A 19,553-nucleotide genomic window follows, 5' to 3' on the forward strand; every position below is an offset into this window, starting at 1 on the left:
GGGCTCCAGAACATGGAGGAGACGTAGGAATCCCACATTTTCTACCTCCGAGACTGGCTGGTCACTCAATGCAATGTACTCGATAATTGCCTGTGTTATTTTCACAGCACGTGGATTGTCTCTGGACATTTTCTCTCGTCTTGCAAGAGTTTGCTGCAGCGTGGGTTGCATTGGTTTAGAAGCATGGGTAAACTCTTTGTACTCGTTGTCGTGTTGGGATTTTAGGTGCTTTATTAAATTACTTGCTAAATGCGCTACCTTTTAAGCCTCCTTTGGTCAATTTCGCTGAGCACAATTTGCAGTCCACCTTTGTTTTGTCGTCTTCATTCACTTTGAAATAGTTCCACACGACTGACATGTCTCGCCTCGCCTTCTCCCCGCTCTGAGCTGCAACCGGGGCCTGGGGGCGGGCCCCTTACACGCTGCTCAAACATAGACACTTCTCAGACCGTGGTATCGGTCTCCGGTATCGGGGGACTTTTAACGACTACAAGTACTTTAGAAAATGTGGTATCGAGGCCGATACCAGATACCGATATCGGTATCGGTGCATTCCTAATAACATGTGTTTTTCCTTAAGCAAAGGCTTTTAGGGAGAGAGGTGTGAGAGTGAGGGGCGAAGAGAGGGGGTTAGGTCAGCGTGGGATTGTTGGCTCTCTTTGAAGATTGCTTCTCCAGATTAGTTTGCAAAATTAACCACTCGCTATCCCTGTTTGCAGGTGAGAGGGTAGTGTTGCAAGAGAAACCGCCCCCTTACCTCGAGCTTCTCTGTGTCCCCATTCACTGTCCGTTTTTTGGTAAAGCACGAGCTCGGCTGTATTGTGGCGCGCAACCAAAGGCATCGCTGGGATTCGAACGCAGGATCTCCTGTTTACGAGCCAGGCGCTTTAACCAACTAAGCCACGGCGCCAAACCGCATGCAAGGCTGACGGGAGGGTGACTCAGAGGATCAAAACATCCAGAGGCGGGCCAGGTGCTGGTACGCTTAAAAGAGAATGTCTACAAATTTCTACTGCCTGAGGGCAACACTGCACAGTATGAGAGTTACTAGAAAGCCAAAAGCCACAACTCTGGTGGGACTCGAACCCACAACCTTTGAATGGCCTCATCTGGCAGTCTAGAAGTCCAATGCGCTATCCATTGCGCCACAGAGCCCATAAGGGGGTAGCAAGCAGAGCCGCGTGAAGGCTGACCTTTCGGGTCTGTGGCTGTCCAACGGTAAGAGAGCGCAGGCTCTCTCTGCAGGAAGGACAGGCCCTAGGGTCTCTGCACCATTGCGGTGTCGTTTGAAAGGCAGAGGCACTGTAAGGGCCTCAGGTCCAAGGGAGAGCAAAAAAATACAACCTGTCGTTTGCAAGGCTCCGCTGGGATTCGAACCCAGGATCTCCTGTTTACTAGACAGGCGCTTTAACCAACTAAGCCACGGCGCCACTCCTCTTGTTAGGCGTGGGGAGGGCGGCTCAGACGATGCATGAATCAACACTTCGAACATCCTGCTGCCTCCACTTGATGCAAGACAGTGATTGCCATACCAAAAATGAATTGGTTCTTGGGCATGTTTTGTTACCTTTTAAATATGATCAACTTTTTTTTTAATCAATGTACGCTGAGAACAGGAGGCCTCAAAATGGTTTCTGCTGTGCGAGGGCAACACTGTGCAGTATGGGCTTAACAAAATGGCAAAAAGCGTGACTCTGGTGAGACTCAAAACCACAACCTTTGAATGGCCTCATCTGGAATTCCAGAAGTCCAATGCACTATCCATTGCACCACAGAGCCGGTCAATATGCCAGGCTGGGCCACTGAGGGCTTTTCTTACAGATTTGTGCCTAGCCAGCCCAGCCGAGTGGCACGCTGTGTGGGCAGAAAGACAGGTCCTCAGGTCTTTGCACAATTGAGGCACGGTTCAAAAATATACAGTGTAGTTGGGGTCTCCCATCCAACAGTGAGGGCAGGGACAGACACCGGTGGAAAGGCACCGCTGGGATTCGAACCCAGGACCTCCTGTTTACAAGACAGGCGCTTTGACCAGCTAAGCCACGGCGCCACCTCGGTTGGATCCGTTAGCCTGGGATGCTATCCTTCAAAAGCAGGTGAGAGGGTAGTGTTGCAAGAGAAACCTCCCGCTAACCTCGAGCTTCTCTGTGTCCCATTCGCCGTCCGTTTTTTGGTAAAGCACGAGCTCGGCTGTATTGTGGCGCGCAGCCAAAGGCATCGCTGGGATTCGAACGCAGGATCTCCTGTTTACTAGAGTAGCCTGGCAGCACGTTCGCCCTCCAGGAGGGCGACTCAGACGATCCAGGCTTCCAGAGAAGAGGCCAAGGGTTGGCTGACCGTGCGCTGGACAGCTTTAAGGCGTTTGCCGACAACTGAGTCTGGGCGATTTGCAAAATTACCCAATCGCCGCCCTAGCTATCCCTGTTTCCGGGTCGCTTTCGGAAAAGCTTGCGCTTGCTGGACTGCAAAGCCGCCAAAGGCACCGCTGGGATTTGAACCCAGGATCTCCTGTTTACGAGACAGGCGCTTTAACCAACTAAGCCACGGCGCCAAACCGCATGCAAGGCTGTCGGGAGGGTGACTCAGAGGATCAAAACATCCAGAGGCGGGCCAGGTGCTGGTACGCTTAAAAGAGAATGTTTACAAATTTCTACTGCCTGAGGGCAACACTGCACAGTATGAGAGTTACTAGAAAGCCAAAAGCCACGACTCTGGTGGGACTCAAACCCACAACCTTTGAATGGCCTCTTCTGGCAGTCTAGAAGTCCAATGCGCTATCCATTGCGCCACAGAGCCCATAAGGGGTTAGCAAGCAGAGCCGCGTGAAGGCTGACCTTTCGGGTCTGTGGCCGTCCAACGGTAAGAGAGCACGGGCTCTCTCTGCAGGAAGGACAGGCCCTAGGGTCTCTGCACAATTGCGGTGTCGTTTGAAAGGCAGAGGCACCGTAAGGGCCTCAGGTCCAAGGGAGAGCAAAAAGATCCAACCTGTCGATTGCAAGGCTCCGCTGGGATTCGAACCCAGGATCTCCTGTTTACTAGACAGGCGCTTTAACCGACTAAGCCACGGCGCCACTCCTCTTGTTAGGCGTGGGGAGGGCGGCTCAGACGATGCATGAATCAACACTTTTCGAACATCCTGCTGCCTCCACTTGATGCAAGACAGTGATTGCCATACCAAAAATGAATTGGTTCTTGGGCATGTTTTGTTACCTTTTAAATATGAGCGACTTTTTTTTTAATCAATGTACGCTGAGAACAGGAGGCCTCAAAATGGTTTCTGCTGTGCGAGGGCAACACTGTGCAGTATGGGCTTAACAAAATGGCAGAAAGCGTGACTCTGGTGAGACTCAAAACCACAACCTTTGAATGGCCTCATCTGGAATTCCAGAAGTCCAATGCACTATCCATTGCGCCACAGAGCCAGTCAATATGCCAGGCTGGGCCACTGAGGGCTTTTCTTACAGATTTGTGCCTAGCCAGCTCAGCCGAGTGGCACGCTGTGTGGGCAGAAAGACAGGTCCTCAGGTCTTTGCACAATTGAGGCACGGTTCAAAAATATACAGTGTAGTTGGGGTCTCCCATCCTACAGTGAGGCCAGGGACAGACACCGGTGGAAAGGCACCGCTGGGATTCGAACCCAGGATCTCCTGTTTACAAGACAGGCGCTTTGACCAGCTTAGCCACGGCGCCACCTCGGTTGGATCCGTTAGCCTGGGATGCTATCCTTCAAAAGCAGGTGAGAGGGTAGTGTTGCAAGAGAAACCTCCCGCTAACCTCGAGCTTCTCTGTGTCCCATTCGCCGTCCGTTTTTTGGTAAAGCACGAGCTCGGCTGTATTGTGGCGCGCAGCCAAAGGCATCGCTGGGATTCGAACGCAGGATCTCCTGTTTACTAGAGTAGCCTGGCAGCACGTTCGCCCTCCAGGAGGGCGACTCAGACGATCCAGGCTTCCAGAGAAGAGGCCAAGGGTTGGCTGACCGTGCGGTGGACAGCTTTAAGGCGTTTGCCGACAACTGAGTCTGGGCGATTTGCAAAATTACCCACTCGCTGCCCTAGCTATCCCTGTTTCCGGGTCGCTTTCGGAAAAGCTTGCGCTTGCTGGACTGCAAAGCCGCCCAAGGCACCGCTGGGATTTGAACCCAGGATCTCCTGTTTACGAGACAGGCGCTTTAACCAACTAAGCCACGGCGCCAAAGCGCATGCAAGGCTGTCGGGAGGGTGACTCAGAGGATCAAAACATCCAGAGGCGGGCCAGGTGCTGGTAAGCTTAAAAGAGAATGTCTACAAATTTCTACTGCCTGAGGGCAACACTGCACAGTATGAGAGTTACTAGAAAGCCAAAAGCCACGACTCTGGTGGGACTCGAACCCACAACCTTTGAATGGCCTCGTCTGGCAGTCTAGAAGTCCAATGCGCTATCCATTGCGCCACAGAGCCCATAAGGGGTTAGCAAGCAGAGCCGCGTCAAGGCTGACCTTTCGGGTCTGTGGCCGTCCAACGGTAAGAGAGCACAGGCTCTCTCTGCAGGAAGGACAGGCCCTAGGGTCTCTGCACAATTGCGGTGTCGTTTGAAAGTCAGAGGCACTGTAAGGGCCTCAGGTCCAAGGGAGAGCAAAAAGATCCAACCTGTCGTTTGCAAGGCTCCGCTGGGATTCGAACCCAGGATCTCCTGTTTACTAGACAGGCGCTTTAACCGACTAAGCCACGGCGCCACTCCTCTTGTTAGGCGTGGGGAGGGCGGCTCACAGGATGCATGAATCAACACTTCGAACATCCTGCTGCCTCCACTTGATGCAAGACAGTGATTGCCATACCAAAAATGAATTGGTTCTTGGGCATGTTTTGTTACCTTTTAAATACGATCGACTTTTTTTTTAATCAATGTACGCTGAGAACAGGAGGCCTCAAAATGGTTTCTGCTGTGCGAGGGCAACACTGTGCAGTATGGGCTTAACAAAATGGCAAAAAGCGTGACTCTGGTGAGACTCAAAACCACAACCTTTGAATGGCCTCATCTGGAATTCCAGAAGTCCAATGCACTATCCATTGCGCCACAGAGCCGGTCAATATGCCAGGCTGGGCCACTGAGGGCTTTTCTTACAGATTTGTGCCTAGCCAGCTCAGCCGAGCGGCACGCTGTGTGGGCAGAAAGACAGGTCCTGCGGTCTTTGCACAATTGAGGCACGGTTCAAAAGTATACAGTGTAGTTGGTGTCTCCCATCTAACAGTGAGGCCAGGGACAGCCACCGGTGGAAAGGTACAGCTGGGATTCGAACCCAGGATCTCCTGTTTACAAGACAGGCGCTTTGACCAGCTAAGCCACGGCGCCACCTCGGTTGGATCCGTTAGCCTGGGATGCTATCCTTCAAAAGCAGGTGAGAGGGTAGTGTTGCAAGAGAAACCTCCCGCTAACCTCGAGCTTCTCTGTGTCCCATTCGCCGTCCGTTTTTTGGTAAAGCACGAGCTCGGCTGTATTGTGGCGCGCAGCCAAAGGCATTGCTGGGATTCGAACGCAGGATCTCCTGTTTACTAGACTAGACTGGCCGCACAATTGCCTTCCGGGAGGGCGACTCAGACGATCCAGGCTTCCAGAGAAGAGGCCAAGGGTTGGCTGACCGTGCGCTGGACAGCTTTAAGGCGTTTGCCGACAACTGAGTCTGGGCGATTTGCAAAATTACCCACTCGCTGCCCTAGCTATCCCTGTTTCCGGGTCGCTTTCGGAAAAGCTTGCGCTTGCTGGACTGCAAAGCCACCCAAGGCACCGCTGGGATTTAAACCCAGGATCTCCTGTTTACGAGACAGGCGCTTTAGCCAACTAAGACACGGCGCCACCCCGCACGTAAAGGGGTGGGGAGGGCGGCTCAGAGGATGCATGAATCAACACTTTGAATGTCCTGCTGCCTCCACTTGATGCAAGACAGTGATTGCCATACCTCACTGAATTGGTTCTTGGACATGTTTTGCTACCTTTTAAATATGATTGACATTTTTTTTTTTTAAATCAATGTACACTGAGAACAGGAGGCCTCAAAATGGTTTCTGCTGTCTGAGGGCAACACTCTTATTATGGCCTTAGTATGGGCTTAACAAAATTCCAAAAAGCACAAATCTGATGGGACTCGAACCCACAACTTTTGAATGGACTCATCTGGCAGTCTAGAAGCCCAACACGCTATCCATTGTGCCAGAGAGCACGACCAGCTTGGCCGAGTGGCAAGCTGTGCACTGAGCAAGCAGGTCTGTGCACAATTTAGGGACTCTTGCTGGACTAGAACTCAGCCCAAGGGACCGCTGGGATTTGAACCCAGAATCTCCTGTTCATTAGACAGGCGCTTTGACCAACTAAGCCACGGCGCCAACCCGCATGTTAGGCGTGGGGAGGGCTGCTCAGAGTATCAAATCAGCATATTAGATTTCTGAAGGATCGCATGACACTGAAACCTAGAAAAATAATGATGCTGATTATTTAGCTTTGCATCACAGAAATGAATTATTTTTAAAATTATATTAAAACAGAAAACATTGTTATAATGACATTTCACAAAATCACTTTATTTTTGTATTTTTATCGCATAAAGGCAGATTTGATAAGCATAACAGACATTTGACAATACTGTAATTGATTCTTTTTGCTTCATATTTTTTTTTTTATCTGCTATAAAATCTTAAAATATGGTCCACCCAAAAAGTTCAAATTATTTTATCTCTCTCGTGTTATTCCAAACCTTAATGGCTTTGTTACTTTTTGTATTCTTTCTATATTTTAAATATGACATATTATGAATTAAATTTTAGTTTTTACCATGCACTTCATCATCTATCAATCTTATTTGATTCTGGTGAGCCACACATTTTAAATGTAAAATGCATTGGTTTAGGTTGGCTGGTTCAGGATGGGCCAATGAACTTGGAAGCTATTCTGGTGGTAAACAAAAGTGGAGAGAAAGAGAACTTGACACAGCCTGATAAATGAAAACCAGACAACAAGCACAACTGTGAACTGTGTTGCACCCTCTCAAATGATGAATGTGATTTTATTCAGATTTGACTATTAAGCAAAACGTTGCATTTGTAATGCATTGTATTTAGATATTTCGTATCTAATAGTGTTATATTAAGACTAAATTTATGGCAAGAAAATCTAATGTGAAGATTCATAAACTACAAATCAACTATCAAAACAAACCTATGCCCTTGTATGATGATTCAGCAAAACATTTAATAATAGGCTGTTATTTACAGTCGCACATTCCAAGGATGACTATGATGCAAGACACCAAGTTCCTGTCTTGGATTTGTACTGAAATGCAGCCCATATTTCATGTTTTTTTTCTGGCATGACAAGGCCCTTGAAGAGCTTCACCTCAACATTCAGGTAATCTTTACCTGTCTGAAGGCTGTCATCAGACGTGGCCACTGCAAGCTCAACTCCCCATCTGTGATATACTGTTGAGGTATATTATATATTGGACAACATATTAATTTGCTTCACTGGAAATCATTTTAAAATGTCAAGTAAATGATGACAGTTTTCATTTTTGGTGAACTATCCTTTCATCAGTTTCTTTAATTTGAAATAAAGTTTCTGAGCTAGCTTGAGATTAAATGTGGGTCATGTTCTTTGAAGTTATATAGTTCTCCACTGTAGTCTTCAAGGTGTGAGGTGTATTCAGATAGCTTTGCACATGTAGCTCTTCAAAGTTAGCCTGAAGTTGTTAATCAACACATGCACACAGTTTCACAAAAAATACATACAAATTCTCATTAGATCACATTGCACATACACAACTAGTGCATCTAAAAAAAAAAAAAAAATAGAATATCATGAAAAAGTTCTATATTTGTTGTAATTTAATTCAAAAAAGCAAACTTTTTTTATTCTAGATTCATTGCACACAAACTGAAATGTTGCTAGATATTTTTTGATGTATTATTCTGATGCCTGGGCTTCAAAAACGCCTCAGCAGTGCCACAGGATTATTGCCTCCATGTCACGCCGCATTGAAGCCGTAATTTGTGTAAAAGGAGCCCCAACCAATTATTAAGTGAATAATTAAATCTACTTCAGAGATCTTGAACATTTCTGTTTTGTATATTTTTTTGATCTTTGGAAAAAATATTCAAATTTTTTGAGGGACTGATTTTTTGTATATATATTTTTTTAGGTCGTATCAATCTGAATTAAAACTAAAAAAAAAAAAAACCTCTTGAAATATTTCAGTTTGTTTGCAATGAATCTAGAATATAAGAAAGTTTCCTTTGAATAATTAAATTACAAAAAATAAAGAACTTTTCCATGAAATTCTAATTTTTTGAGACTTGTACACATGCAAACAGAAAACATATTTAAAATGCATAAAAAAGTAAAAAATAAATAAATAAAAATCACAGGAAAAGGTTATATAAAATACATTTTCACTACTAGTGTTTATCCAGTTATGGCCAGCTACATTATTACCTTATTAGACATTATAAACTCACATCCCACACAGAATATGTTGTCTTTTTTGCTATTGTCATCACACACTGAACTGCCTAAGTCTGATTGGGACCATGGGTCTCCAAATATGAAGACCAGCCTAATAGGTCAACAATGGGGTCATGGGCAAAATCAGTCTCAAATGCCCTTGAATAAAAACAAAACCATTCACAACAGAACTTTCAAATCTGTGGACTCAACCAAAATAAATGACCCAATGTTCACATGTTGGACTTACATTTAATACATTTTATCTTCATGAGCCGCAGGGTGTAATTTGGATTTGTCTGTGCATGTGTTGTTTTACTTTTAAAGGTTTGGTGCCCATCCACTTCGATTATATGACTGACAGACTGCACCGCTTTGAGTTGAACATCTTCGTTTGTGTTCTGCTGAAGAAACAAAGTCACCTACATCTTAGATGCCCTGGGGCTAAGCAGATAAACATCAAATTTTCATTTCTGGGTGAACTATCCCTTTAACATAATTCCATAGCTGTAGATGTGTGAAGAAATGAGAAGAGGGTAATCCAATGAATCACTCTGTTGTCTAAACATGATTTTGCAAATGGTTTTTCAGGTCATGTTGATATATGAAACTCTCCTCACACTGAAGACACTTGTAAGGTCTCTCTCCTGTGTGTATTCTCATGTGAACTTTTAGGTTTCCTTTAACCGTGAATCTCTTCCCACACTGAGGGCAGGTGAAAGGTTTTTCTCCAGTGTGAACTCTCATGTGATTCTCAAGGTTTGCTTTGTGTGTAAAACTCTTTCCACAGTGATGACACATGAAAGGCGTTTCTCCAATGTGAATTTCAACATGATCCTTAAGGTGATTCATGTCTGTGAAACTCCTTTCACACTGATGACATTTAAAACCGTTCTCTCTTGAATGAATCCTCATGTGATTATTAAGGCTTAAATTATTTCTGAAACACTTTCCGCACTGGCTGCATGTGAACGGGTTCTCTCCCGTGTGACTTCTAATGTGAATCTTCAGGTTTCCTTTAACCGTGAAACTCTTTCCACACTGAGGACAGATGTAAGGTTTCTCTCCGGTGTGAATTCTCATGTGGATATTAAGGCTTTCTCTGTATGAGAAACATTTTCCACACTGATCACATGTGAAAGGCTTCTCTCCAGTGTGAACTCTCATGTGAATCTTGAGTTTTTCTTTTTGATTCCAGGTTTTTCCACACAGTTTGCAGATGAAAGGCTTCTCTCCAGTGTGAATCCTCATATGATTAGAAACGGTTGATTTATGTGAGAAACGTTTTCCACACTGACCACATTCAAACGGCTTCTCTCCAGTGTGAACTCTCAAGTGACTCTTAAAATCCTCTGTTCTTAGGAAGCTCTTCCCACAATGTTGGCAGGTGTAAGGTTTCTCTCCAGTGTGAATTTTATTGTGGACTTTAAGGTTTCCGTTTTTACTAAAACTCTTTCCACAATGTTGGCAGAAGAAATGACTTGTAGTTCCAGTCTTCTGAGCTCTTTTTTGAGAGGAAGTTTTTTCAGTCTGTGAAAAACTAAAAGATTTTTCTCCAGTTATGAAATCATGTTTTATATCTTTCTCTTCCATTTCATTCAGATCTTGACTCTCCACTTTTACTGTCACAATGTCTAAGGCAAAAAAAACAAATGCATGTTAAGCCCAATTGAATAGCATAACACTATGCTATCCGTTATGGAGCGGAATTATTATTCACATTTTGAGTTTGTGTTATGCACCTTTACATAGACATATAAGCATGCTTGGATGGCTAGAAACACTTTTAAAAATTTACAGATAATGTACTCACCCTCTTGTCATCACAGATATTCATATCTTTCTTTCTTCAGTCATAAGGAAACTGTTTTTTTAAGTAAAACAGTTCCGGATTTCTCTCCATATAATGGACTTCTATGGTGCCCCTGAGTTTGAACTTCCAAAACGCAGCTTCAAAGGGCTCTAACTGATCACAGCCAAGGAAAAAATGAAAATCTAGAAAAATGATGGGTTATTTTCTAAATTGTTTTACAATTTATATACCTATTAACCTCAAATTCTTGTCTTGTCTAGCTCAGCAAGATGAGGGTTTGAGATTAAAAAGTATATAAGTTGTAAATGTTTTTCAAAAATACCCGATCATTTCGCTAGATAAGTACCTTCTCCTCGTCTGGGATCATTTAGAGCCCTTTGAAGCTGCATTTTAGAAGTTCAAACTCAGGGGCACCATAGAAGTCCATTATATGGAGAGAAATCCTGAAATGTTTTCCTCAAAAAAAAAAAAAAAACACCATTTCTTTACGACTGAAGAAAGAAAGATATGAACATCTTGGATGACAAGGGGGTGAGTACATTATCTGTAATTTTTACTATAGTACACAAGTTGTGTGTGGTACTATCTAAATTATTCTCAAAATGTATTCTGTTTGTAAATGTAAAGTAAAAAACAGCACTAACTCACTGGATCATATACAAGCTAGTCTCAGTTTGTCTGGAAAAAAATAATGTCGCTAAAGGTTCATTGAGAGTTTGTTCCTCAAATTTACATCGTGGGTCTTAATATGAAGAAGATTCCACACATCTGCTGCTACGTGAAGAAGAGAAGAAACACTCATCCTAGACCAACTTCTGATGATACATATATTTACAACTGAGCTGGACAGAAGATCAAGGTCATAACAGATGATTTATTATTATTATTATTATTATTATTATATAGTTTTTTCATATTATTATGCATTATTATAAACGTACTGGCCATGTTATCTGCTCTTTAAAGCTCTATAAATCAAGAACTAATGTAGACAGCATGCAGTGAATATAGTAAGCTGTGTCAACTGGAGAAATGTTTCATATTACTAGCAGACTGATGTTTTTGAAGCTCTGAATATTGTAAAATCCAAGTTTTAGTATTACACAAATAAAATGTTTAATTACTACACAAAACATTAAGTTCTATTAATTTCTGTAGAGCTGGACATTTTAATAATGAACAAATGAGTTCAGCTTTGAAAATGAAAACCAACCTGTTTGTTCCTCAGTGTCTTCATGTTTGACTCTGAATGTTTCTTCAATCTTCATGTCTTCACTCTTCTCTTTGAAAAACGCCATCTTTATAATTGTGTCGCATGGATCTGTTTTTTCTGTGTGTTTGAACACTTTGTCCTGTTTAAGATCAGAATAATAATGAAAAATAAACTGAAATGAATAAAAAGCACACACAAAAGATTCCTATTTGCATTAAGTTGAACTTAGTCTTTACTGAAATAGCATGCTACATTTAAAGTATTACAGGTTCATAAAAAATCATTACCCATGCTGATTATTATTATGTTATTTTCGTTGCATTTCCAGTTTTGGTCAGCAGCGTGTGTTGATTCGAAACAGTGAATCATTTTGCGAATCAATTGATTCAATTGACTCGGAATTTCTCAAAGATCCGTTTCTCCATCACTGACTGAATTCGTCTTTATGATAAACTGGTTCAGATATAAAGTGCGAAATCAGATGCACTGTTTCTGAGCGCTTTATTCACACAAAATAACCTTAATAAGTTACACTATTTAACAATTCATTTCACATTTTTATAAACAATTCTCTAAACGAGTTGTTTTGATTTAAACACTTTAAAAATTTAAAAACACTCACCTTTCTTCAGCAGAATCACAGACAGGAGCGCAGCGCAGCCTTATGACGTCTTCACCAGGCCAAAATAAAAGTCCTGTTCGTTAGAATATAGAATTTATTATTAAAGGTCTTATTTTTAAATGCAAAATCAATATCTTTTCATCAAAATACAGGACTATAAAGGCAATAATATTTGGTTCATAATATTTATTTGAGCAAATAGCTACTTAAAATAGATGTGTGTAAATAACAATTAATGCAAAATGTAATTATGTTGGTCAAAATTTAATCATAGCCTACGAAAAAAAGCAGATAGATAAAAAAATAAATAAAAAATAAAGGGAATATATTTTGCTTAACAAGATTTCACATGTGTATTTATACACATATTAAGTGTCACATTTTGTCTTTATTGATGCTTCTGCTTAATTTCTTTAATTGATGTCTTTGTTCTCGCTGATCAATATCTGAGTTAAATGTGAAAGCAGTGTCTGAAGGTGATACTTTCCCTGATCTCTGTGATAATGACTGTTATTATGCTGATAGTCGCTGAAAATCTGGGCAAATTCCTGTAACTGCTGTACATTAACAACCTTAATGTACTGTTTTATTCCAACAGCAAACAAGGGCATTTTTTAAAAGAAAAAAAAAAATATTACTTTTGTGTGTCATATGTATTCAAATGTATTGCAATACTTATGTATTGTTGTATGTGTAATACGTAGATCATAAAACTAAACAAATGGCGTAAATATCTCTACATTGAAGAAACATAAGTTAGCAAAAATGGAGACATATGGTCCATTTGAAACGGTGTTTATTTGTTCAGACATGTCATAGAAAATGACTACAGTAATGCAACATTTAAGACATATCAGAATTACCTGGAACCCTTGTTATTTAACACATATTAGATATTGCTGACACTTTCTAGATTATTTAATAAATTGATGAAAGACTATTTCTAGCAAAGTTCGATTATTATTAATATTAATAGTGCGAGTCTGGAAGTCTTATGTTTATTTGATGGTGATTTCACATTCATTTAGTTTGTATGAAGGCTCAAAACAAATAAAATGGGAACATTCATTTTTTTTGTACCATTTTTGCTAAAATATATCGTTTTATAGAAGGAGGTTTCATAGGTTTGGCAAATCATTTTTTTAGAAGTTTGTATAGACATCTTTTGGGGGCGTTCTTGGGAGTCTTTTTAAATATTGTTCACGTGAGAACTTGCACGCCTGACCTCGCGTTGTTTCCATGTCACTTCTCGCGTGTGTTTGGTTGTGAGACGATTTGCGGACCGGGACAAAGTTGTCAGCGATTCTTCCTATTGTAAAGTCATGCAGTGTGAAACCTCCTGTCGCCGATCCATCTTGCAGTGTGAAAAGATCTGTGACGCGATTGCTTTGAAAATCGTGCAGTCTGAACTCGACATAAGTTGTCTTTACAGGTCAACACTGCTTTACCCACTTCGCAGCTTGTGAACATCTTTACAGCACAGCAGGGCTTATTTTCAGTCCCAGGAGGGCAATAATGGACTCAGAAAACTTTGAGAATCAGCTCCTTCTCAAGCTGAATAAAACATATTGCCACTTTAGTTAGATCAGTAGTGCAATACTGTACTAGCATACTCACCAAAAGTAAAATTAATGGCATGCTGACTAATGATATATACTGACACAAATACGGATATAACATTCTTCCTGGAGAAATGCATGACTGAAACAGAGTTTTGTACCCTTATGCAGCTGTGACAGTGACTGAAATCGATGTGTTTCTGATACAAAAACCTGTTACAGTAAATCTGATATGGCCAGTTTATTTTTATGCAACGAGACATTCAGATACAATATAGTGAAAGAAAACTCATGTGAACCTGTTTAATACAAGTTGTAATAAGCTGTAACTTGTAACTTTACAAATAAACCTTAAATTGAAACAGCCTGCTCTGAAATGGTGTTATTTCATTTGGTTCTAAAGGAAACTTTTTAGCTTTAATGTTTTGAGCTCATGATAATTTTAGTAGACGTAAGTGTCACATGAGACAAAGGAGGTCTGGGTCCAAATGCAGGAGAGTAATGAATTTAATAATAAAACAATAAACAAAGCAAACAAAGCCAACACGGCAAACTAAACATAAACTTAAACATAAACTGAACAAAACAGAGAACAAGGTCTAGAGCTGGAGCAGGAACACAAAATAACATTGAGGACAAAAGACAATGCAGACATGAAGCAGGAGAGAAATGTGAGAGTATTTAAAGACCGGATGTGATGTATGAGAATTGTATTATTATTCCTTACCTGAGGGTGGTGCTCTCCTGCTAAAGACATGGTGGGTGTAACCTGTAAAAGAAGGAATAAGAAAGTGGAGTAAAAGTTACGAGTTGCATGAAACCTGTGTCTCCGTGTGTTTTTGTAAAAACGTGAATCCAATAAACATCACATGGTGTCAGAAGAAAACTATGGATCAGTTAAAGCCTCCTAACAGTTTGGATTTTGAAGGGAATCTGGCGGAAAACTGGCGAAAGTGGATTCAAAAGTTTGATCTATATCTCATCGCAACTGGCATTGCAGAAAAGAGCGACAAGGTAAAATGTGCGACATTTCTTCACGTGGCGGGAGATGATGCCATGAAGGTATTTAATACCATGGACTTTGATGATGATGTGGATGATTTTGAAGTGCTCAAAGAGAAGTTTAGAGAATACTGTGAGCCAAGAAAGAATATTACATATCTGAGGCATATGTTTTTCACGAGAGCACAGGGACCGAACGAAACCATTGATGCATACGTGACTGACTTGAAAAATAAGGCAAAAGATTGTGAATTTGGAAGATTAAATGACGACTTGATTAAAGATCGCATTGTCTGCGGTGTTAACAATGACACTGTGAGAGCTAGGCTTCTCAGAGAAACAGATCTAAACCTAGCAAAGGCTGTGGATATCTGTCGTGCAAACGAAATAACACAAAGCCATCTGAAAGTGCTGCATGAAGAAGCAGAAGTGGCAGTGAACAAAATCACGAAGAAAAAATCGACCAGACAAGCGAATTTCAAGCACACATGGAAAGAGAAAGATGAGTGCACAAGATGTGGGTATGTTCATGAGCCAAGGAAGTGTCCGGCATATGGAAAAATTTGTAATGAGTGCTCGAGGAAGAATCATTTTAGCCGCATGTGCAAAACACCACAGAAAAAGGACAAACAAACAAGATTTGAAAAAAAAGTCCATGAGATAGAACAACAAGATGCTGAATTATTTATTGGTACCATTGAAATTCAACAAAGTGAGCAAAAAGCTAGCAAAAGGCTGCCACAAATGAATACAGTCTCTACAATGGAAAGTGAAGCCAAGAAATGGACACAAGAATTCAGCATAAACAACAGTCAACTTACCTTTAAGCTAGATACAGGAGCGGAGTGCAACGTGTTGTCATTTAAAGATTTTGAGAGAACTTCTAACAAGACAACAACTTTAAAGAAGTCAAACTGCACTTTAGTTACTTATTCTGGCCACACGATGGAGACAAAGGGTAAAGTATGGCTTAAGTGTGGGTACAAAGACACTGAGTTTGATCTGGAATTCCAAGTTGTAGATGAAGATTCACCAGCAATTCTGGGAAGAGAAGCATGCTCAAAACTTGGACTGATTAAAAGAGTGTACAAAGTAGAGAACAAAGACCAAACTGACATTCTGAGTGAATATCAAGACGTGTTTACTGGTTTAGGATGTGTACCAGGATTGCATCACATACAGCTAAACCCAGATGTTGCTCCAGTCATTCACGCACCACGAAAAGTACCCATAGCTTTAAAAGAGAGGGTCAAAATGGAGCTGAAACGAATGGAAGATCTTGGAGTCATTGTGAAGCAAACTGAGCCCACTGATTGGGTTAATAGTATGGTTACAGTAGTGAAGCCAGAGAAACTCAGGATCTGCATCGATCCACAAGATCTTAACAAAGCCATCAAGAGAGAACATTATCCGTTGCGTACAATTGAAGAAATTGTAGCGGAGATGCCAAATGCTAAAGTCTTCTCAGTGCTTGATGCCAATCATGGATTTTGGCAAGTACTGTTGGATGACATGAGCTCCAAACTATGTACGTTCAACACTCCTTTTGGAAGGTACCGTTTTTTGAGACTTCCATTTGGTATTGTATCAGCTCCAGAAGTGTTTCAAAAGTGCATTGCACAAAGACTGGAAGGCTTAGATGGAGTTGTGAACATAGTGGATGATATTCTGGTGTGGGGTGAAGACATGGGACAACATGACATGAGACTAAGAAAGCTGTTGGACAGAATCAGAGACATTAATCTAAAGTTGAACAAAACCAAGTGCAAGATCAGGATGACTGAAGTCAGCTATGTTGGACACATTCTGACTGCAGAAGGATTGAAGCCAGACAAAGGAAAAGTCAGAGCAATACAGAACATGCCAGAACCAGAGGACAAAGCTGCACTGATGAGGTTCTTAGGTCTGCTTCAGTATCTGTCCAAGTTTGTTCCAAACATGTCAGACATAAGTGCGCCATTGAGGAAACTGCTAGAGGGAGATGTAGCATGGCATTGGGAGTCAGAACAACAGAAGAGCTTTGAAAGACTGAAGTCACTTGTGAGTAACGCCCCAGTGTTAAAGTATTTTGATGTCAACAAAGAGATAATGCTCTCAGTGGATGCAAGCGCTGAAGGTCTTGGAGCAGTGTTGCTGCAAGAAGGACATCCAGTAGCATTCGGCTCAAGGTCTCTTATCGAGTGTCAGAAAAGATACGCCCAAATAGAAAAAGAGCTCTTGGCAATTGTCTATGGCTGCGAGAAGTTCCATCAGTATGTCTATGGAAAAACAGTACAAGTGGAGACGGATCATAAGCCCTTGGAGACCGTTTTCAAAAAATCTCTCCAAAAAGCTCCTCCGAGACTGCAGAGAATGCTGATGAGATTGCAGCTATATGATCTACGTGTCAGCTACAAGCCTGGAAAGGAATTGTACATAGCAGACACTCTGAGTCGAGCGTACCTAAAAGAACAAGTGGAACCACTAATGGAAGATGAGTTACAAGTTCATACTCTGTCAGTTTGTCTGCCAATCTCAAAGGAAAAGCAGAACACATTCAGAGCAGCAACAACAGAAGATGAAGAGCTGCAAAAAGTCATGAAAGTAGTTCAGACAGGATGGCCTGCTGACATAAGAGACGTTCCAGCAGACATAAGGAAGTACTGGACTTACAGAGAAGAACTAACCTGTTCTGATGGGTTACTCTTCAAGAACTGGAGAATAGTAGTTCCGCAAAGCTTGAGAGCAGACATGCTTAAAAGAGTTCATGAGTCACATCTGGGTATTGTCAAATGCAAAGAGAGGGCAAGAGATTTGATGTTTTGGCCCAGCATGGCAAAGCAAATTGAGGATGTCGTGTTGAAGTGTGCTATCTGTAATACTTTCAGACGGAGTAACACCAAAGAGCCACTCATCTGCCATGACATTCCAGACAGAGCATGGGCGAAAGTCGGTGTTGACTTGTTCCACTTCAACCAAGGTGAATACTTGATGTGTGTGGATTACTTTTCAAAGTTTCCGGAGATTGCTAAACTCACACAAACAACAAGCAAACATGTGGTGACAGCTCTTAAGTCAATCTTTGCGAGACATGGAATCCCGGATGAAGTGGTGTCGGATAATGGTCCACAATTTTCGAGTGCAGAATTCAGAGCATTTACAGAAAGTTGGGAGTTTGGACATACCACATCTAGTCCTGGATTTCCTCAGGCAAATGGACAAAGTGAAAGAGCAATCCAGACAGTCAAGAACCTGTTAAAGAAAGCACAAGAGAGCCAGCGAGATCCTTATATTGCACTATTGGAGTACAGAAATTCTCCTATGGATGGTGTGAAACTTTCTCCTGCACAGATGCTTATGGGTCGAAGACTGAAAACAAAATTGCCTACATCAACAAAGCTGTTGAGACCACAACTGTACACAAATGTACACAAAGACATCAAGGACAGACAGCTCAAACAGAAAAGTTACTTTGACTGTGGAGCAAAACAGTTACCACCTATTGCAACTGGAGAGAACGTGAGAGTGAAAGTCAAAAACAACTGGCAACCAGCAATTGTGTTGAGGACTCATGAAAAACCGAGATCATATGTGATTCAAAGGCCTGACGGAAACATCTTCAGAAGAAATCGAACGAGACCTGCTGAAAACCAGAGAAATGACATTTCCGAAACCAAGCTCTATCGAGTTGGATGAATGTTCTTCAGCAAACAGAGAGCTTGCAGAGAGTAATTCTCCGGTGCAATCACCTGCACTGTCACCAGTGAAAAGACCTGTGACACCAATTAAGGACATGGAAGAACAAGTCAAAAGATCAAGATGGGGAAGACTGATTAGACCACCAAAGCTCTATTCTCCATGAAAACATTAAAGAGGAGTTAAAAAGAGTAAAGAGATGTTTATAGTTAATTGGTTGTGACAGCAAGATTGATTTAAGTTGTAGTGGGTAATTGAGAAAATAATTATAATAGTAAATGTGTAGTTGCTATTCTGTTAAGGAATTTATTTCTTAAGTGGGGAGATGTGATGTATGAGAATTGTATTATTATTCCTTACCTGAGGGTGGTGCTCTCCTGCTAAAGACATGGTGGGTGTAACCTGTAAAAGGGGGAATAAGAAAGTGGAGTAAAAGTTACGAGTTGCATGAAACCTGTGTCTCCGTGTGTTTTTGTAAAAACGTGAATCCAATAAACATCACACCGGCCTGAGGACAGTGACCCGCCGCGGCAGTTCATTGCTCGGATACACTTTGGCCATACCATGGAAAACATCATGCGAAAAGTATCATCACAGAGAAAGCTAACCTTTAACGGTCGCTCCATTCAGATCTTCAGAGACTATCCCTCGGCTGTGGTCAAACGCCGGGCAGCCTTTGCCAGAGTAAGGCAGATCCTTCGGGATAAACCCGGTGTGAAGTTCGGTATTCTGTATCCAGCAAAGCTGCGGGTGATGTACAATGAAGGAGAGAGGCTTTTCACCGACGCAAACGAAGCATGGAAATTTGCAATCGAACAGTTTGGCACAGATAAGTAGGGTTAAATGCTGAGCAATAATTCCGAGACGTTGTTTTGTTTAAGTTTCTGTTAGCTGGCGGACTCACTGTTGGACTTTTGTTACTCTGCAAAGTAAAATGCGGAGGTCGGCTTTTCTTTTCTATTCATTTTTTATTTTACCTTTTTATTGCCTTCTACTTCGTGGTAAGTTGTGCTGTACATTGGTTCCTGTAACAGCTAAATATGAGGAGCTCTTTTCCAAAACGCTATAAATCCATTTTAATAGTTTTAAGAAAAATAACATTTTTTGCCCAAACCCATATATTTTGTTTATATTCAATTTATCCTGTTAAAATGGTCTGTTGGCTCATTCTGAACATGTTAAACAATGATTGTGAAATGAAACAAC

At 41.7% G+C, this 19,553-nt stretch overlaps 1 protein-coding gene and 14 non-coding genes across 15 annotated transcripts; all 15 read right to left on the reverse strand.

Moving 5' to 3' along the window:
• Positions 1-836: 836 nt before the first annotated feature.
• On the reverse strand, positions 837-910 carry trnat-cgu (transfer RNA threonine (anticodon CGU)). The gene has a single exon. It is a non-coding gene; the product is annotated as a tRNA-Thr (tRNA).
• A 155-nt stretch (positions 911-1,065) lies between these two features.
• trnar-ucu (transfer RNA arginine (anticodon UCU)) lies at positions 1,066-1,155 on the reverse strand. Its single transcript is given in 2 exon segments — positions 1,066-1,101; positions 1,119-1,155. It is a non-coding gene; the product is annotated as a tRNA-Arg (tRNA).
• Positions 1,156-1,356: 201 nt separating this feature from the next.
• On the reverse strand, positions 1,357-1,430 carry trnat-agu (transfer RNA threonine (anticodon AGU)). Its single transcript has one exon. It is a non-coding gene; the product is annotated as a tRNA-Thr (tRNA).
• A 543-nt stretch (positions 1,431-1,973) lies between these two features.
• On the reverse strand, positions 1,974-2,047 carry trnat-ugu (transfer RNA threonine (anticodon UGU)). The gene has a single exon. It is a non-coding gene; the product is annotated as a tRNA-Thr (tRNA).
• Positions 2,048-2,474: 427 nt separating this feature from the next.
• trnat-cgu (transfer RNA threonine (anticodon CGU)) lies at positions 2,475-2,548 on the reverse strand. The gene has a single exon. It is a non-coding gene; the product is annotated as a tRNA-Thr (tRNA).
• Positions 2,549-2,703: 155 nt separating this feature from the next.
• Positions 2,704-2,793, reverse strand: trnar-ucu (transfer RNA arginine (anticodon UCU)). Its single transcript is given in 2 exon segments — positions 2,704-2,739; positions 2,757-2,793. It is a non-coding gene; the product is annotated as a tRNA-Arg (tRNA).
• A 201-nt stretch (positions 2,794-2,994) lies between these two features.
• Positions 2,995-3,068, reverse strand: trnat-agu (transfer RNA threonine (anticodon AGU)). Its single transcript has one exon. It is a non-coding gene; the product is annotated as a tRNA-Thr (tRNA).
• A 545-nt stretch (positions 3,069-3,613) lies between these two features.
• trnat-ugu (transfer RNA threonine (anticodon UGU)) lies at positions 3,614-3,687 on the reverse strand. The gene has a single exon. It is a non-coding gene; the product is annotated as a tRNA-Thr (tRNA).
• Positions 3,688-4,114: 427 nt separating this feature from the next.
• On the reverse strand, positions 4,115-4,188 carry trnat-cgu (transfer RNA threonine (anticodon CGU)). The gene has a single exon. It is a non-coding gene; the product is annotated as a tRNA-Thr (tRNA).
• A 155-nt stretch (positions 4,189-4,343) lies between these two features.
• On the reverse strand, positions 4,344-4,433 carry trnar-ucu (transfer RNA arginine (anticodon UCU)). Its single transcript is given in 2 exon segments — positions 4,344-4,379; positions 4,397-4,433. It is a non-coding gene; the product is annotated as a tRNA-Arg (tRNA).
• A 201-nt stretch (positions 4,434-4,634) lies between these two features.
• trnat-agu (transfer RNA threonine (anticodon AGU)) lies at positions 4,635-4,708 on the reverse strand. Its single transcript has one exon. It is a non-coding gene; the product is annotated as a tRNA-Thr (tRNA).
• A 543-nt stretch (positions 4,709-5,251) lies between these two features.
• trnat-ugu (transfer RNA threonine (anticodon UGU)) lies at positions 5,252-5,325 on the reverse strand. The gene has a single exon. It is a non-coding gene; the product is annotated as a tRNA-Thr (tRNA).
• A 427-nt stretch (positions 5,326-5,752) lies between these two features.
• trnat-cgu (transfer RNA threonine (anticodon CGU)) lies at positions 5,753-5,826 on the reverse strand. Its single transcript has one exon. It is a non-coding gene; the product is annotated as a tRNA-Thr (tRNA).
• A 453-nt stretch (positions 5,827-6,279) lies between these two features.
• On the reverse strand, positions 6,280-6,353 carry trnai-aau (transfer RNA isoleucine (anticodon AAU)). The gene has a single exon. It is a non-coding gene; the product is annotated as a tRNA-Ile (tRNA).
• A 2,671-nt stretch (positions 6,354-9,024) lies between these two features.
• Positions 9,025-11,574, reverse strand: LOC141283393 (uncharacterized). Its single transcript, XM_073816678.1, has 3 exons — positions 11,490-11,574; positions 9,413-10,097; positions 9,025-9,328 (listed from the first exon to the last, which is right to left on the reverse strand). Exons 1-3 carry the CDS (start codon positions 11,572-11,574, stop codon positions 9,025-9,027), a joined length of 1,074 nt encoding a protein of 357 aa, XP_073672779.1.
• Between the last annotated feature and the right edge of the window lie 7,979 nt (positions 11,575-19,553).

The sequence above is a fragment of the Garra rufa genome, chromosome 13 (assembly GCF_049309525.1).
Source record: "Garra rufa chromosome 13, GarRuf1.0, whole genome shotgun sequence".
NCBI classification, from domain to species: domain Eukaryota; kingdom Metazoa; phylum Chordata; class Actinopteri; order Cypriniformes; family Cyprinidae; genus Garra; species Garra rufa.